Source organism: Plasmodium brasilianum, chromosome 14 (genome assembly GCF_023973825.1).
Source record: "Plasmodium brasilianum strain Bolivian I chromosome 14, whole genome shotgun sequence".
NCBI lineage: Eukaryota > Apicomplexa > Aconoidasida > Haemosporida > Plasmodiidae > Plasmodium > Plasmodium brasilianum.
In genome coordinates, this window is record NC_090127.1 from 1257225 (window position 1) to 1276747 (window position 19523).

Consider the following 19523-nt stretch of genomic DNA (forward strand, 5'->3'; position numbering starts at 1 on the left):
AAATCACTTTCTCAACTCCTTCCTCACTACAAAGGGTGCATATATTATTCGAAGTCGCGCAGTTAGCATACACACACGTAAATATGTACTTATAAGTGTGCAAAAGTATAAATATGTAAATGTTATTGTGCAAAAGTGTAAATAGGTACATATTATTGCGCAAAAGTGTAAATAGGTACATATTATTGCGCAAAAGTGTAAATAGGTACATATTATTGCGCAAAAGTGTAAATAGGTACATATTATTGCGCAAAAGTGTAAATAGGTACATATTATTGCGCAAAAGTGTAAATAGGTACATATTATTGCGCAAAAGTGTAAATATGTGCATGTTCATGCGCAAAATTGTGTAAAGATGTAATATGTGCACGCAAATATATATATATATATATGTAAATATACACACATAAATGCATATAAATGCCCATATATATATGTTCGCACACATTTATATGCTTGTGAACGCTTGCCCCTGTGGTAGAACCACAAAAAGCCGAGTAGCAGTTAGCACCTGGGTTGTCCATCTTGTGAAAAAATTATACATATGACGCATGAGAAGAAGGTAAAATGAGCATATTTTGTGATGAACCTTATTTCATTGATGGTAGTAAAGATTTTGAATGTCCTGAGGCATGCCCCTTTATCAGCTATAACGATGTGTGGAAGTGTATAGGTATATGTACAACTAAGGAAAGATGTTCTTTGTACAATCCTATACTAAATTATGCAGATGAAGAAACAAAAAAGTGTTTGCCTTGCTTAATATCCGGATGTATAATGTGTATTCGAAGTGGAGTAAAACAATCTTCTAAATTTTTTTTAAATATTACAGAAAATTTACCTAATATATGTCTAGAATGTATGAAAGGATATAAATTATCAAAAGATGGAAGAAAATGTATATTAGTATATGAAGAAGTGATTATTATAAGTTGTAATATTTTTCTTTTGTTAATATTCCTTCTTCTCTTATTCTTTGGTATATATTTTTATAAAAATACAAATAAGATAAATTTTTTATTATTAAAATTAGCTTATCAACATAGAACTTTATCAAAATTTAGAAATAACAAAATACATGGTAATCCATTATATCCTTTAAGTATACAAGTATCGAAGACAGATATTGGTGGTGTAGGACTTATGCTATATTTTAGGTTTATTACATTTTTGAGTTTTCTTTCCATCCTTTTTATCTTAACTACTTTGTTCGAAGTTTATTTACCTTTCAGTGAACTTATACAATCATACCGAAATATTGAATCAACAAAATCTTTTGAAAATTGTTCATATTTAAAAAAATATATATACCGTAATATTTCTCGCCTAATAGATATTAGAAGTTTAGATTGGATGAAATTAGATATGTTTAATATGGTAACACGCTTTAAAGAATATGCTATCATAATTTGTTTTATACGATACATTATATGTATGATAATCACATTTGTGTTTATATATAAACAAAAACTTTTTGCACACTTTGAGATTAACAATTCTTCAAATATGCGGGACTTTGCTCTTTCCATATCGGATCTACCTAGTCATATTTCTGAACAAGAAATAAAATTTTTTTTTGAAAAACTAATAAATAAAAAAATCGTAGGTATTTCATGGTGTCATCACTTTTATCATGAAAAAGAAAAAGTTTTCCATTTGATTGATGAACAAATCGAGTGGGAGGATTTCAAAATGAAAGTTAAGAGGAACTACCACGAGTGGAAGGCAGAAAATGGGGCGAGTCTTTTCTTCCCCAGCGTCGACCCGGGGTGTGTAAGCGGAGAAAGTGGAGGAAGCGATATGAGTGGCAGCAGTGGAAGCGTAAGCATCAGCGAACAGATTCACGATAAAATATTATCCAACAGTAAAAACCTGATCCACGAATATCATCCTGTAATGGGAGAAGAACAAGGTTTAGGTCCAGAAGCTCCCCTTCTACCAAGAAAGGGCGTTTCTTACCAAAATTATAGGCAGCATAAATTTCTCAGCACAAGTTTAAGTAGCACAAAAAGGCGCACAAAGATTGCTAGTGGGGGCAGAATACGCAAAGTAGTAGTGCAAACTGGTGAAGAAAAAATTTCTAGTGTTAGGTGGAAGGAGGAGGTGTGCAACGGGGGCGGTGTTAACAAAGGACGTTATAGCAACGGCGGTACGAGCAGCTGTAGCAGTGGTAGCAATGCTAGAATCGAGAACGGCAAGCGTACGGGCAGGGGGTCCCTTATAAAAATTGATACATGGCCATACCCTAAAACGACCAAACAAACCTATTTAGAAAAAGCAAATAGTCAAAGAAAATTCAAAATTGAAGATCGTGCTCTCAAAGAAATGTCAAGTAAAATAATGGAATTATGTTCAATGAGAGAAAGCATTTCAGAAAATTCGAAAAATAAATATAGAAAATGTTTAAAGAAAAAGAAATATGTTCCACTTTTTATATCAAATGAAGAAAGCCTTTTTTTAAAAAAAGATATAACAAATGATATAAAATTTATACATAACTTAAAACGTTGTGGTAATGCTTTTGTAATATTTAATCATGTGAACGATTTAAATGAAGCCTATGATTTAATAAATAAATACAAAATGGAAAAGATGAATAAAAAAGGTTCTTGTAATATTTCCTTTTTATATAACCTGTTTAAAAAGATATTTTCTACAAATAAGATAAGAAGGACGTGTACTTATCCGTACGATTTACTATTACCCCAGTTGTATTCTCACCCACAAAACAGATTAAATGGGACCGAAAATTTTGCGCATACCAGAGGGGTCGTACATGCACGCGCATATGCGGATGAGACGGAAGTAGAACGGAAAAATGGACAAAATGAATATGCAAATGTCGAAGATAAATCTTCAAATGTACGAGATAAATCAGTATACATGAGCGATATGCCATCCTACGCAGGGAACAAATCAGCAAATGTGATATCCGATTTCTTGACCAAATTTCATATTAATGAAAACACATTTGTGGTGGAAAAGTACGATGTCGAACCGACAGATATACACTGGCAAAATATACCAGACTATAAACTAGAAATAATAATTGTAAAAATAGCCATATCTATAATTTTCCTTTTTTTTATAATTATTATATGTAGCATAATTTTTTATGGGCCATATGCTATATTCGCCCTTCATCATGCCAGTATTATGGAAAAACCAAAAAGACATGAAGTATTATTTAACGTTATTATATCACTTGTATTAGGTATATTTATAGGATTAGGAAATTTTCTTGTAACATTTTTAACAACATTGTTTGGTAGTTTTATGAAATTTGCCAAGAAACAATCTACAGATGCATTTATATTTTATGTTAATAGTATTTTTCAAATATTTCATTTTTTACTGAACGTGTTAATAACACATTTAAGTAATTCTGGAGGAGATAATAAAATAAGATCTTTTTTTTCTAGTCAATTATTTAATCATTTAAAAAAGAATAATATTATTTTAGGAGAAGAATATTCCTTAGGTCGATCATTAAATTATAATATTTTGCCATTAATTTCTTTATTTCCAACTATCTTTTCTATTTTTGGCATGTACATTTTACCCTTTATATATAAATCAATACAAATATTATTTTGTTCAAATACTAGTATAAAAAAAGCAGAACAGCTTATTCAATGTCCTCCGTGCAATTTACACTACAGATATAGTGAAATTGTACTCAGTTTTACTTCTACTTTGCTATTATTTTTTTTTACGCACGATAAGTATAGCACTTCTTTTACCTTTTTAATTCTTTTTTTATCATATCTATTCATTAAATATAGAGATACCTATTTATTTCTTCGAGAAACGAAAGTTACCTACTACCACAGCACTTTTCTCTTCGATGCGGTTATGATATTTTGGTCTATTCCGACTGGTCAGCATGAACGAGTTTATATATGCCCAGTTAGCAGTGCATCGTGTGTAAACATACAACTACACACTAGGCGTATATGAAGTTTAACACTGTTCATTTTTTTTATTTTTTTTTTATTTTTTACTCTTTCATGTAAAAATATATATGATCAATTTTATCTTTGTAGGAATCCTTGCAGTACTACCATTTTACTGGGCCTGGAGAACATACAGCATAAACCTGTTAATTCTTCCCCTAATCGTTCTTTGTCATACTGTAATATATTTTTTATTTTATAATCTTATAAATACTGCTGTAGATGAAACAAAAAAAGCAAGTTCCACAAACTACAAAAGCCTTTCCAAAGTTAAGGCTTATAATTGGTTCAACACAAACCCCATACATGTGCTTAAGCAATATTTAAAAGAAAAAGATGAAGATTACAGTTTTTCAAATTATTCTCAAAAAAAGGAAAATAAAATAATTAACATGTTTTTACCGTTTACCAATTTTGAGAAGGACAAAAATGTAACAGAAGGGAGTGACAATCGAAGCAAGAAAAGGAGTAGAAGCAGAAACAGAGAAAGGAATAGAAGCCGAATCAGAAACAAAAGTCGAAATAGTAATAAAAACAAAAAGAAAATTTTTTTTCTGGATTCAATTAAAAGTGTCTTTTTTAACGATAACACAAAAAACAACTATGAAAAACTTGATTCTAATTACGAAAAAGATAGAAAGCAAAATATAAAAAGTACAGAAAAAAAAAAAAAAAAAAAAAAAAAAAAAAAATTACGTGACAATAATGTAACTAATGAAAAGACTACAGAGAACATTAAAATATGGGGCACTTCGTATCAGAACAATAATTCTAATTATAGTCATACTAAACATAATTATTATGCTGAGAGAGGCGAAGAAGCGTATGCTTGTAAGCGGGAAGACAGTTATAATTATGACGATGTGTTTGAGCAATATATGGGAAGTGACTACGAAAAAAAAAACAAGAACGAACACGCCACATGGAAGAATGAAGATGTATGTAAAAAATACATGAAAAATGACTGTACAGAAAATAAAAATGAAAAAAATGGAAAAAATCGTCAATATTCATCAAATGATTTTTGTGTAATAAAAATGGACAAGAAAAAGTTCAAAAAGAGGTCTTTAATTCCTAAGTTGTCCACATTTTCCAGAAAAAAAATAATAGTACGTGAAGAAAATATACAACATACATCACACACAAGCATGAGTGAAAATAAACAAAAAGAAAATAGAAAAACAAAAGACAAACATGAGCTGAATGAGCTGAAAAAGATAATAAAAGTAACAAAAGAAGAAGAATATAGTAATGATAAAGAAAAAGGAGAAAAAAGACATAGTTCAAAGAAGAATAAGAACAAAAAAAAAAAAAAGAAAGAATTAATTTACTACGAAATTGGTAAAGAATACCTACAAGGAGCGCAATTCGCGCACTATACGAATGACTACAATGAGCTGTATGACTTTATTCATAGAATTTATATTTCTTTATCCTCCAAGGCATATAGTATTAAGGCTTTTCCTTACTTAAAAAGGAGTCATTAAATCGCAGTAACTGTTTTCTCACGGGGAAGAAGTGTACTATCCATCTCATTTGTTGTTTTTGCATTTTTTTTTTTTTTTTTATTGTCTTTCTGGCAAAATATATGAATGTGAATGGGTGTATCGTTCGTATGTTTTGTTCCTTATTTCTATGTTTTTGTTTCATTTATTTTTTATTTTTTATCATTTAATTTATATCCGCTTATATTTTATTAGTATTTTTTTTTTTTTTCCCACCTATTTTGTTATTGTTTTTTCCCCCATTTATTATGTTCATTTTTTTTTTTCATTTTATTTTGATTCATTTTGAATTATTTTTTTTTATTCCTCATAGCCTTGGCTCGGCTGAAACTTTTCAAAATTTCTTTTTCATTCTATTTGTTACATTTTTACTAATAAAATGAGCTGTTTTCGTCATCGCGTATTTCTTAGAGTTGTTTTTATTTTATTTTAAATATATTTTGAATTTATTTTCATTTTGAATTTATTTTCATTTTGAATTTATTTTCATTTTGAATTTATTTTCATTTTGAATTTATTTTCATTTTGAATTTATTTTCATTTTGAATTTATTTTCATTTTGAATTTATTTGCTTTTTCAATTTATTTGCTTTTTCAATTTATTTGTATTTTCAATTTATTTGTATTTTCAATTTATTTGCATTTTCAATTTATCTTTTATTCATTCTTAATATATTTTTTTAATATATTTTTTTAATATATTTTCACTTTATAATCATTTTATTACTAAATTTTTTAATAATTTGAGCAACGAACATTTTTGAGGGAAACTAAAATAGTATAGGAAAAATTATTTTATTTTACAAATTTCTTTGTTATCGTTATTTTCTTGTCGTTTATTACTCTTTTTTTTTTATAAAAAAAATAATATTGTAGTCAAGAATGTCATTAACGTCATTTTAAATGTAACACTGATGTAGTGCAGTTGTGCATTAAAATAAACACTTCATAATTTGAACGTAATTTAACGAATTTGAAGCTGGACCAATTTGAAGCTGGACCAATTTGAAGCTGGACCAATTTGAAGCTGGACCAATTTGAAGCTGAACCAATTTGAAGCTGAACCAATTTGAAGCTGAACAAAGTTTAGTGCTTTTCATTGTTATTAAAAAAAATAAGAAAATGTAATTTTACAAAGTTGGAAAATATATATATTACCATATTAAATTTTATTTTTAATATTCATTTCTAATAATTTGAATGAATTCTTTTTTACCCTTTTTATTTAAATTATTAATTAATACGATTCTATATTAACTATTCTTAAGGGAATATTTTTTCTCTCTCTTTTTTTTTTTTTTTAGTTATACGTATATCACTTAACTTTCTCGTTTTAAAAAAAAAAAAAAGAAAATACAGATGATTTTCCTTTTTTTAATTGCTTTGTATCTTCTTACATTAATTATCGAAGTTTTTTTTATTTTCAAATTTTAGTGAGTGTTAATTTGTTTTTTCATACACCGCAAATATAAGCAGATATAAAGATATATATATATATATATATATATACATATATATATATACATATTGTTTACACACTCAAATACCTGAATATATACATACACATTTAGAGTCTATTCCCATATTTTAACGGAAGACAGGAAAAAAAAAAAAAATGACGCGAGGAAACCAAAGGGAAGTTGACAGAATTAGATCTTTAAAAAGAAATGATAAAGCAAAACAAAATAGTACAGTGAAGGAAGCTTCAAAAAATTTAAATGTTATTTGTAAATTATGTAGACACACATTTATGTGTACAGTCAATCAATCCATTTTGAAAGAACATCATGAAAAGAAGCATTCAAAACATGCATATGAAGACTGCTTTTAATATAAATTTCATCTCCTTTTTTTTTCCGTTACCCCTCCTCTGTTACTTATTGTAAGGCACTTTTTTTAATTAATACGTTGATATATACTCATGAATTTTCCGACTTTTCAAATATGCATATAGACAACAATACTGACATGCACAAAACACATATATATTGCATATACGGAGGCTTATAAACGCCTAATGTAGTTAATTTCAATAAATAGTTCTTGGACATATTTATAAATATCTGTGTAGAACATTTTTTTTCAAGAATATACACATATGTTCATACATAATTATGATGACCCTTATTCCTTTTTTTTTTTTTTTAAGTATTAAGTGATATTATGTTATATGAAATTAAATTTATTGGAATTAATGCAATGTTATGAAAGTTGGAAAAAAAAAAAGAACTTAAAAAATTTTTAGTTTTTATTAAATAACCATTAAAATGATTAATAAAAAAAATGGAAGCAAATAAACTATATCATTTGCATGTGTATTTCGAAATAAATACATATGCGTGCATCCTTTTTATTAGGACATGTATTATATTGCACGTAGTCAAAAGCATACATATCAAAGAGAAAAGTAAATAACAGTGCCCGAAGCGTTAAACGAGATCGGGAAATATAAAAATGAATAAAACAACAAAGTTAACATATAAACTACGGCAACCACACATTATATACGCACATATGCGTACCCTTATACATATATATATATATATGTTGTGTGTATGTGGGCGAAATTACCATGCGTACGAATATACATTTGCACATGTTGATTTTATTTAATTCTCAGGTTTCCTCTACACTGTCTTATTTTTTTACCGAAAAAAAAAAAAAAAAGGAGTGTTCACATTTTATATACAATCAAAAAAAAAATATATTTAAGCCCACAACCAATGGGAGATCCTATTTGTCATTGCTGTTATATTTGCGTCATATATGTTACATTATTTGATATATTCCCATTTTTTTCTACTTTTGTGTTTCCGTTTGTATATGCGCTTGATATTGTACTCATATCTCTTATTCTAATCCCGCTCAATATGCATGTTATCTTTTTCACAAGACCTCGCCTCATTTACATTTGATGCATTAACATTTACAGTGCTTAAATCAGCACTCATGGGATTATTATCTAAAATGAGATTCAAATTATTATTTTTATTATCATTATACCTATGTGAATTTGTTAAGTCATTACCATTGTTTTTCTTTATGGCATCTGAACCTATTACCTCATTTAACAAACTATTTTTATTATCATAATTATTAATTTTATTTTTTGCATTTACGGTATTAGGTGATGGACCATAAGTATTCGCGTATTTATTATTCGAATTTGAATAATACTTATTACTACTACCTGGTGGATGATACCCTGCCCTTGAGTATTTATTATTAGGCATATTTAATCGGTATGAATTTCCACCTCTCATGGAGTGTGGGAAATTCTTAATTTGGTTATGTTTCATATACATATTATAATTACCATGCATAAAATTATTCATCATTGGATTTCCCAAAGCATTGTTATATGGTCTGTTACCTAAGAAACCTAAAAAGTTTTGAGGAGTAATCCCTTCTTCTCTTAACAAATTTTGAAAATATTCTATTTTTGCACTAATGTGTTTCCTTCCTTGAATATGTTGTCTTCTACCTACGGGGGAACTGTGTGTTAGATATATATCACAATACTCACAGTAGTACTTCGGCATTTTTTCTTAATATGGAAGGAAACAAATATACCAGCCCTATGGATGATGTCGTACCAATGTGTACAATTTCTGCCTTTTTATATATATATATATATGTATAAACATATATATGTGTATACATATGTATACATATGTATATATATATTTATTAAATTACTGATTTGTTAATTTATTTATTTACTCCCTTATTTTTGCTTACGTAGCAAATTGAGGGGGAAAAAAAAATTCTTTTTCGAAAAATTAACGCTCATAAAGAGCCTTAACACTTCTTATTATTGCATCTCTACGATATTTTGAGTAACACTCAATTTACATATATTTGCTCATATATCTGTACGTATACATGCACATTTATAACCAGTCTAACATAAAAAATTTTCGTTAACTTTAGCTATATGTATGTGAATATGTATGTAATAAAGGTATATCTTTCATTCTTTTTAAAACACAAAAATTTTTATTTCATAAAAATGAACGGAAATAACCTTAACCAATATTAGTATACATAATGTACATGCCAAAAAAATATACATACATTATTACGTAAATTAAATTTACAAAAATGTGTAAGTACTGGAATAAAAAAATAAAGCCAGTAAATATGCACAATTTTTTTTCTTTATATCACAAAATGAAATACGTACATAATACAAATAAATAAATAAATATATATATATATATATATATATATATGTATCAAACACGTACATGATACATATGTATAAAAACAACTGTTCCTTTAACTATCAAGCAAAATTATTCTTCCTCAACTGCAGTTTTCGGTATTTTTAAGGGCTTAAAAATTTTTCTTTTTATATTCAACATACCATATGTAAAATAGATCATACGTATATACATAATGAATATGTAACATATTACAATTCAATTAACGAATTCCACGAAAAAAAGCAATTTAAATAAAAGGCACATTATAATAACCAAAAAAAAAAAAAAATTAAATAAACAAATAAGCAAATAAATAAGAGTGCTGCGAAAAAGCAAATAAATAAATGTAAGTGTTGGAAAAAGCAAATAAATAAATGTAAGTGTTGGAAAAAGCAAATAAATAAATTTAAGTGTTGGAAAAAAGCAAATAATACAATAAATGAGAGGGAAAAAATTAAATTCCAAAATAAGCTACAAAAATAAAAACAGAAAAATTATCAATAACGAGATATAAAAATGTAAACATAATTTTTAAGAAAAAATAAAAATTTTAAACGAAAAACAAATAATTTGTTACATGTTTTATATGACACAAAAATATATATAGTATATATATATATAGATAGATACAGATATATAAGGCTAAAATTTATATGAATTAAAAAAACAATTTTTTTTTTTTTATATGTTACTTAAATGTATTCATATATATTTAAACACAAATATACATATATAATACAAACATATACATATATATATGTATGTTCATTAGTAGTATATTAAAAATAAAACAAAAAATATATATGCATTGTATGTTTTTAAATAAGAAAAATACAAACATTTCTTATTTTTTAACTTTTTTTAAAGTGTTATCAGAAATGCTATAACGAATTTGCACTGATTATATTTTTCACATATTAGCGGTATAAAATTTGGTAATAAAGACACAGAAAAGAAGATACAGAAACAAAGATAATGCAAAACAAATACTACAAAAAAATAATGCAAAACAAATACTACAAAAAAATAATGCAAAACAAATACTACAAAAAAATAATGCAAAACAAATACTACAAAAAAATAATGCAAAACAAATACTACAAAAAAATAATGCAAAATATATAGTACAAAAAAATAATGCAAAACAAGTAGTACAAAAAAATAATGCATAGCACATATTACAAATAAGATACTGCAAAAAAGATAATACAACATAGATATCATAACAAAGATATAGAAATATAAGAAGCCACATTTTTATATTTTTTCCAACAGTTATTCCTAGTTAATAAACATATAACTTTACATACTGCTTTTTAGAATGTTTTTGCGTAAAATAAATATATAGCTTATATATATATATATATATATACATACATACATCTATGTTTGCATGTATGTTCGCCATTATGTAATTGCTTTTTACCCACTTTTTATGCTTTCATAAGGAATAAAATTACCACAGTATAGCCATTTAGAATACTGATATTTTTTTAGTTTTTATACGTATAAATTTTAACATATTTGTATATTTTGGAAATTATATTATTATATAGTTTTAGCTTACTTTTATATAGAGAATTGTTTTTGATTCACGTATTCTTGTATATATAGGAAAGGTTCATTACAAATTTATAGTTTCCTAGAAATAGCGATTTGCTAATTATTTATCAATTATGAATATGAACATATATTCACTGTATATGTGCATGTACCTTTTCATATATTACAGTATTTTTGTTATCTTTTACACATTCAAGTAAGAAAATGTCGAATTTGGCAAAAAAAAGGTTGATACGAGATTTCAGAAAACTTCAAGTAGATTCACCATATGGGGTTAGCGGGTCTCCTATAGGGAACGACATAATGAAATGGAGGGCTGTTATTTTTGGACCGGCTGATACCCCGTGGGAGGGAGGTAATTTTATAAAAAGGAGTACATATTATGTTGAAGAAATGCGCCAAATGTAGTGAATACATTGATATACATGTCGTTATACATATGGGTATATATTTATATTTATATATATATGTGTGTATATACCGCATGTGCAATAAATATATGGAATTGTAAATGCCAAGATTTATATTTTGTTCAAGGAGATTGTTTTAATTAGCAAAAAAATTGTCATCGTCTGAGGCAATAAAAATGGTTTTTCCATAGTTTTCTTTAAATTTTTTATTTTTATTTATATTTTTATATTTTTTTTTTTTTTTTTTTTTGCCTTACCCATGCAGGCACATTTCAGTTAGAACTTTTATTTGGGAATGAGTACCCAAACAAACCACCAAAAGTAAAATTTTTAACGAAAATGTTTCATCCGAATATATACATGGATGGAAATATATGTATCGATATTCTTCAAAAACACTGGAGTCCTATTTATGATATTTCCGCAATTTTAACTTCAATTCAATCGTTGTTGAGTGACCCTAACCCTAACAGTCCAGCTAACCAAGAAGCTGCCCTTTTATTTGTTGAAAATAGAATTGAATACAACCGAAGGATTAAAAACTGTGTTAAGGAATCTTTTAACTTTATTGAGCATAAAGTTCAAGAAGAGGAAAATAATAAAGCATAAAGGAAAAATAAAAAATAAAAATAAATAATAAATTAATAAATGGATAAATATATATATATATATATATATATTAATTTATTAAGCATTAATAGATAAATATTTTTTAATTTTTATCTTGTGATAATTTGTAAAAGTAACAGGGCGTAACGAGAAAAAAGGCAGCATTATAGCTTGTCATATATTTTAATGGGGTTATCAGTATGAGCATACGTTCTATGCTTTACATCAGCATTTGCTCTACCATTAAGTTATCTTATCGTTGTTGCTTACATTAGCGTACAGTTATTGTATATACATACATAACAAGAAGACAAAAATATGCAACCCATAATTATTAGTAATTATAAAGAGGGAGTTAATATAAGATACATATACGTATGCACATATATATATATATATATATATGTTCGATGAAGTCAAAGTTTTAACAGATCGCACATTTGTCATTTATTTGAACTAGCATTTTTTGATGATTTAAAATTTTTTTTTTTTTTTTTTTTGCGCACATTCATATAATTAGCATAGTATGCTTTTTTAAAAAGTTGTATTTTATTGTGAATATTTTTTCACCTTTCTACGTTCATATAATTCCAGACGCACTGGAAAACTACCATACATATGTGTATACACATTTATTTATATGTACACATTTATGTTTGCACGTTTAATTATGTTTTTACAAATTTGTTTGTGTTACTGAAAGAAAGAAAGAAAAAATTTTTTTGATGGCTAGAGGTTGCTAAAACATGATGAAATGATGACAAAATAATAAGGTGTGAAGACAGAGATAGCTACGTAAGGAAAAAGGAAAATACATTTCCAACCATATAATTAAAAGAAAAAATTATATCATTTTTTTTTTTTTTTTTTGTTCACTTATAATTAATTTTACGATTTTTCAGTTCTTTACGTAAAAAATTGATAATTTGTTTTATGAACAATTCTGAAATATCCATGAAATGCTTATTTTATCATTTCATTATATATAGTGTCGTTATTGTTTTCGAATGCCCCCCACTAAACGTTAAAATTTTTTGTTTTCAATTTTTTAATTATGTAAATTATATATACACATGTAGCACTTCATGTGTATATATTTATACATATATAGGCATATGATTATTTTTATTTGTTTTGTTCTTTTTTTCGTGAACACGCCATTTATTAAGGGGGCATAATTGCTCGAATATTAAAAACTTTTGCATATATTATTCGTCAGATATATACCCACATACACGTATACAAACATGAACATACAAATGCACGAGCAACACATGCACACGTGAATACATACATATGTTTACATATTTCAACGCACATTACAAGCTCTCTTTATTTGTTACTATATATGAACTTATCCATTTTTAATATTACGCAATAAAAAAGTATTATTTTAATTATTAATTGTCTATGGGATATTGTACGTACATTTTTTTCTCTTTCACTAGAGTTTCATAATACGATAAGTAAATATTGAGTAAAGTTATACGATATAAAGAGAAGAGTAATATTCGTAAATATATAGGGCAAAAATATGCGTACGGCTAATAAGTAGTTAACATTTTTAAAATAATTTTTTTTTTTTCGTATTGTAAAAATAACATATTTTTCTAGAATATTATAATATATATATATATATATATATATATATATATATATATATACGTATGTATATATATAGCATTTATACATTCTTTTTTTTTTTTTTTTTCCTACCATTTTAGGCTATATAATCTATACTCTTAAGCAAAACCTCTTCACCAACAACTTTTGTTCTTGTTTTGAACTAACAAAGATTAAACTAATAATAAATAAAATAAACTATTTTAAATTCTTTTTTTTTTATGCCTTTTTTACAGTTATATGGTAAAAGCATAGACCTGCTGAACATTAGAAAAAATATTCAAAAGTAATAACACTAACACCTACACTCAAAAGTAATATCACTAACACTAACACTTACACTCAAAAGTAATATCACTAGCACTAACACCTACACTCAAAAGTAATATCACTAACACTAACACTTATACTCAAAAGTAATAACATTCAAAAAGTTTAAAAAAATTTATATAAATATATGTGCATATATATAAGATAAGCATATAAATATATAACACATAATTGTAGATATAGTATACGTATTCAAATATATATATGTACGTACGTATGTGAATTCACTGTCCTTATATTTGATGAACACCCCAAGAATTAAAATATTAAGTTGATACCCACCTAAATAAAAATATTCATATTTCTTGTGCCATTCCCATATAAAATTAAAAGGAATAAATCATTAACACTGTAAAACCCTATAGCGTTAAATAATAAAAGGCTATAAAATTAAAAAAAAAAAATAAACCTTCAGTTGTAATAATATATATATATATATTAAATTATATATAATATGGGAATATAATAAATGCTGAAAAGTATAAAATAGCAAGCATGTTACAGTGTATATCCCTGTATATATAGTACCAGTTCCGTTAAAAAAAAATGAAAAAAAAAAAAAAAACTATTGAATGAAATGCATTGAAATGATGCCAGGTGAAATGGTAGTGTACGCAAAATAAATGAACTATATGAAAAAATATTTGTTCATAAAATACATTTGTAAACCATATAATAATTCATGCCCATATTTTAGAACTTCATATACATATATATATATATATATATGTGAATATATTTTTTGTACTTATGTATATTCAAACCCTTTATATGCGAATACAAAGAAAAAAATTAAAACAGTTACACTACTATTTTTAAAAGAAAAAAAAAAAAAAAAAAAGAAAGTCCTTTTGTAGCTTATTAAAATATTTGCTTTATATATTGTTACTTTTTAATACAAAAAAAAAAAAAAAAAGTTTGGAAACTTTCTCTCTTTTAAGTATTCACATACATATTTATGTAGCATATATGAGATACCCCATTTTTAAAATATACGCGTTATAACTTAACTTTTTCTTATTTTACATTATTATCACATTAGTAAATTATATATTATTACTGTTTTATTACTGCTTCATTATCGTACTATTGTCGTTCTATATATATATTCTTCAAGTAATACATTTTTTAGGAATTATATTCAGTATAATACTTAAAATATTAACATTTGTAAAAAACCAGAATGTTCATTTTGGTAATTTTCAAAAAAATATAAGCTTATGTGCATATTTTTAAAAAGGAAATTAAAAAAAGAAATACATATACATATACATATACATATACATATACATATACATATACATATACATATACATATACATATACATATACATATACATGTACATATACATATACATATACATATACATATACAAATACATATACATATACATATACATATACATATACATATACATATACATATACATATACATATACATATACATATACATATACATATACATATACATATACATATACAAATACATATACATATACATATACATATACAAATACATATACATATACATATACATATACATATATATATATATATATATATATATATGTACATTATCTTCTGCTTTTTTGAAAAGATATGTTTTCTTTTGGTTTAATAAAAAAAAAAAATAAGGAGGAGCAAGCGGAGGAAGAAAAAGCAGAACAGCAAATTAAGGAAAATGAAGTTGAAGATAATGATAATAAGGGAAATTCCGATAATGAAAAAAGCAGAGCAGTAGATGAAAAGGATAAGAACAATGAAAAAGAAAAAGAAAAACAAAATGATAAAGAGGATGATAAACATGATGAGGATAAGAAAATAGATAGCAGCAAATCGAAAAGCAAGAGACCAAGAAAAACAATAAGGAAAACGAAAAGAGGACAAAAGGAGGAGGAAGAAGAGAAGGAAGAAAAGGAAGAAAAGGAAGAAAAGGGGGAGAAGAAAGAGAAGGAGAATATAGATGAAAAGAAAGAGAAGGATGAAAAGGAAGTGGAAAATGAAAAAGATCAGAAAGATAAAAAGGATGAAAAGGAAATGAGTGAAATGAGGAAAATGAAGGAAGAAAAGGAATTGAGGGATGAGAAAGATGAAGAGGAGGAAAAGAAAGGTAAAAGAGAACCAAAAAGCAAACAGGGAAGGAAAGGTAAGAAAGTTATAAACGATGAAAAGGAAGAAGACGAGGTGAACAAGGTCAATGAGGAAAATGTTGCTAATGAGGTCAGTGACGCTAATGAGGCTAATCAGGATAATGAGGCTAATCAGGAGGACAAGGAGGAATTCCAAATGAGGGAGGAAATAAAAACCACAGAAGAATTAAAAGATAAAGACGCAAAGGCAAGCGCTCTTACCTTAGAAATTTTAGGAGATATTCCTGATGCTGATTTAAAACCACCAGAAAACATTTTATTTGTTTGTAAACTAAACCCAGTAACCGAAGAAGAAGACTTAAAGACCATATTCTCCAGATTTGGTCCCATTATATCGTGTAATATTGTGAAAGATAAAGTTACGAAGAATTCATTACAGTATGCTTTTATAGAATTTGAAAAAAAGGAAGACTGTTTAAATGCTTACTTTGAAATGGACAATGTAATTATTGATGATAGAAGAATACATGTTGATTTTTGTCAGTCTTTGTCGAAATATAAAGGAGATATGTCAAACTGGAGCATCAAAAACGCTTCCCTCCTTAACACTATTAAGAGTAAGAAGCTAACTTTGGTAGATGCAAAAAACAAAGGTGGTAGTAATGAAAGCAATAACAATAAAAGTAATAATAATGGCAGTGATAACAGAGGAAGTGATAACAAAGAGGAAGAAGAGGAGGACAGCATAAGAGTTTTCAAGTACGAAAGTGACGATAATATCAGGGAATACGAAATAACATCTAAAAAAGGTGAAAAAGATCGAAGCAATAATGACAAGTTTGAAAATTCAAACAGAAGAAATCAGGTTACAGCATACAACAAAGATAGTTATAAAAATTATCCAAATCAACAATACTATAGAAGAAATCCATATAATTACAAATACAATAATAATTACAATACAGTTTCATCTAAAAACTATTTTTATCAAAAAAATTTTAATTATTATGATAAGTATAAATATTATAATAAAAGTAACATACGAAGAAACAGTATTATTAACAAAAGGAATTATTCGCCAAAAGATTTGGGTTACAGAAATGGTGATTTTAGAAGGTATAGTAAGCATAGAAGACATCCTAGCAATTCTTCTGTTAGTATAGAAAGAAAAAGAAATACAAACAAAGATTCGAGAAACAGTGGACATAAAATGTTGAGCAAGTCACTTGAAAATTATCGAAACACGCATACGAAGGAAGATATAAAAGATAAGCATCATAGAGACTACTCCAAAGATTATGCAAAAAAAGATGATGAGTACTCGGATATAAAAGATAGGAAAAAAATGAAGGAAAAAGGAGATGACGAAAGGGTAGATCGTGATGATAGTTATGATAATAGAAAATATGACAATGAAAAGGATGGAGGGGATGATGTGGATGTAGATGTAGAACGTCATTCAAGTTATAATTACAAAGTGCAAGTTAAACCAAAAAAAACAAATAAAGCATCATCTAATTCAGCTTATAGTGGTAGTAGAGATGGAGATAAAACCTACAACAATAAAAGAGATAATAATAAAAACTATTATGATAAAAAAAGGAAGTATAACGATGAATACAACAAAAGAGGTGATAATAAAGATTACTATGGTACTAATTACTACAAAGAAAAAGATCAATATAGTAAAAAACAAAAAAGATATCCTAGTAGACATGATGATTATTGTGAGGAGGATAGATATAAAAAGTATTATCCTAAATATTATGACAAGAATGAGAAAAAATATTACGCAAAAGATGAAAGAAAATATGATTATAAAAACTATTATGATGAAAAAACATACTATGATGCAGATAGAAAATCGTATAAATATAAAAATGAGGAGTATAAAAAGTATAATAATAATAATAGTAATTATAATAATTATTATAATAAGGAACATTCATATGATAATTATAGCGAAGAAAGAAAAGGAAAATATAGGAGGTCTGAATCGTATGAATACAAAGACGATAAAAGAAAATACAGTAATAAAAATGATGACTATTATAGCAAATATAAAGACGAAAGAACAAAATATAATAACAAATATAACACATACAACATTCACAGTTCCAAAAATTATAGTAATAATTATAATAGTAATAATAAGGACTCCAAACCTTACGGTATTGTGTATAAGGATGAAAAGAGTTACTATAAAAAATATAAGGAAAAAAGGTATGATAAAGATGGATATGATGATCATGATGATTATGATGATCGGTATGATCGCTATGATCGTTATAAGCGGGATACTCGGAAATTATCAAGAAATTATTATAAGAAAGATGACAAAAAAGTGTATGATAATTATAAGAGTTACCATAAAACGTCCTATTATGATGATAAAGATGGGAAAATACGACGAAAGGACGATTACAAATATGATGAAGAGTATAGAGATAAATATAATAAATCATATGAAGGAAAAAATAAAATGAGTAGTAGAGAACGTATAAATGATAAAAAGAGTTACAATTATTCCTCCTATAAAAAAGGAAAATATTCAGATTCAAAAAGAGAAGTGGATTATAGCAAGTCGAGTAATGTACGATCTGATAAAAAAAATAAAGATTCAAAAAAATATAGATCCAAATCCGCTTCTGATTTAAGTAATAAGAGCTCCAGTAAATACATCTCGAAGAATAAAAAACAAAAAAATGAAAAATATACAGTAAGGGACAAAAAAAAAGAAAAGAAAAAGAAAAATTATAATCATGATGAAGATTCTGATAAATATAATGATTCATTTAGTAATTCAAATGATTCTTATTCCAGCAAAAAAGTTGGCAAAAAAAATTCTTATGCAATAAAAATTGAATCAGCTAACTCATCCTATTCATAAAAACAGATCTGGATAATAGGGGATATTAAATTTACCCACTCCCTTTTCTACTTCTTCAGATACCCAAATTGTGTAACAAGGCGTAATCATTTTCCATGGACCTTTTGCGTAGCGAATATTTTTAATATTGTTGACATTTGAATGTGGCTGGGTGTGTATATGTATTGTGCATGTTTGCATGTTTATATGTATATTTATTTGTTTGTTTAAATTTGTTTGTGCACAAGATAGAATAAAAATAGAGAAATAAGCAACGAATGATAAACGACGAATAATATGCAAATAACAATAATCAACTCTTAATAAACACGACTAGACAAATAAATAATAAATCTGTT

General features: G+C 26.3%; 4 protein-coding genes across 4 annotated transcripts; 3 read left to right on the plus strand and 1 right to left on the minus strand.

Annotated features, from left to right (window-relative positions):
- Positions 1 to 567: 567 nt before the first annotated feature.
- MKS88_005497 (uncharacterized protein) lies at positions 568 to 5443 on the plus strand (the record flags this gene model as incomplete). The annotated part of the gene is made up of 2 exons (XM_067218764.1): positions 568 to 3880; positions 4047 to 5443. 2 exons carry the CDS (start codon positions 568 to 570, stop codon positions 5441 to 5443), a joined length of 4710 nt encoding a protein of 1569 aa, XP_067070707.1.
- Positions 5444 to 8316: 2873 nt separating this feature from the next.
- On the minus strand, positions 8317 to 9003 carry MKS88_005498 (U1 small nuclear ribonucleoprotein C; the record flags this gene model as incomplete). The annotated part of the gene is made up of 1 exon (XM_067218765.1): positions 8317 to 9003. The coding sequence occupies one exon, from the start codon at positions 9001 to 9003 to the stop codon at positions 8317 to 8319; it is 687 nt and encodes a 228-aa protein (XP_067070708.1).
- A 2433-nt stretch (positions 9004 to 11436) lies between these two features.
- MKS88_005499 (ubiquitin-conjugating enzyme E2) lies at positions 11437 to 12251 on the plus strand (the record flags this gene model as incomplete). Its single annotated transcript, XM_067218766.1, has 2 exons — positions 11437 to 11587; positions 11908 to 12251. The coding sequence occupies 2 exons, from the start codon at positions 11437 to 11439 to the stop codon at positions 12249 to 12251; spliced, it is 495 nt and encodes a 164-aa protein (XP_067070709.1).
- Positions 12252 to 15804: 3553 nt separating this feature from the next.
- Positions 15805 to 19185, plus strand: MKS88_005500 (RNA-binding protein; the record flags this gene model as incomplete). The annotated part of the gene is made up of 1 exon (XM_067218767.1): positions 15805 to 19185. The coding sequence occupies one exon, from the start codon at positions 15805 to 15807 to the stop codon at positions 19183 to 19185; it is 3381 nt and encodes a 1126-aa protein (XP_067070710.1).
- Positions 19186 to 19523: the final 338 nt, after the last annotated feature.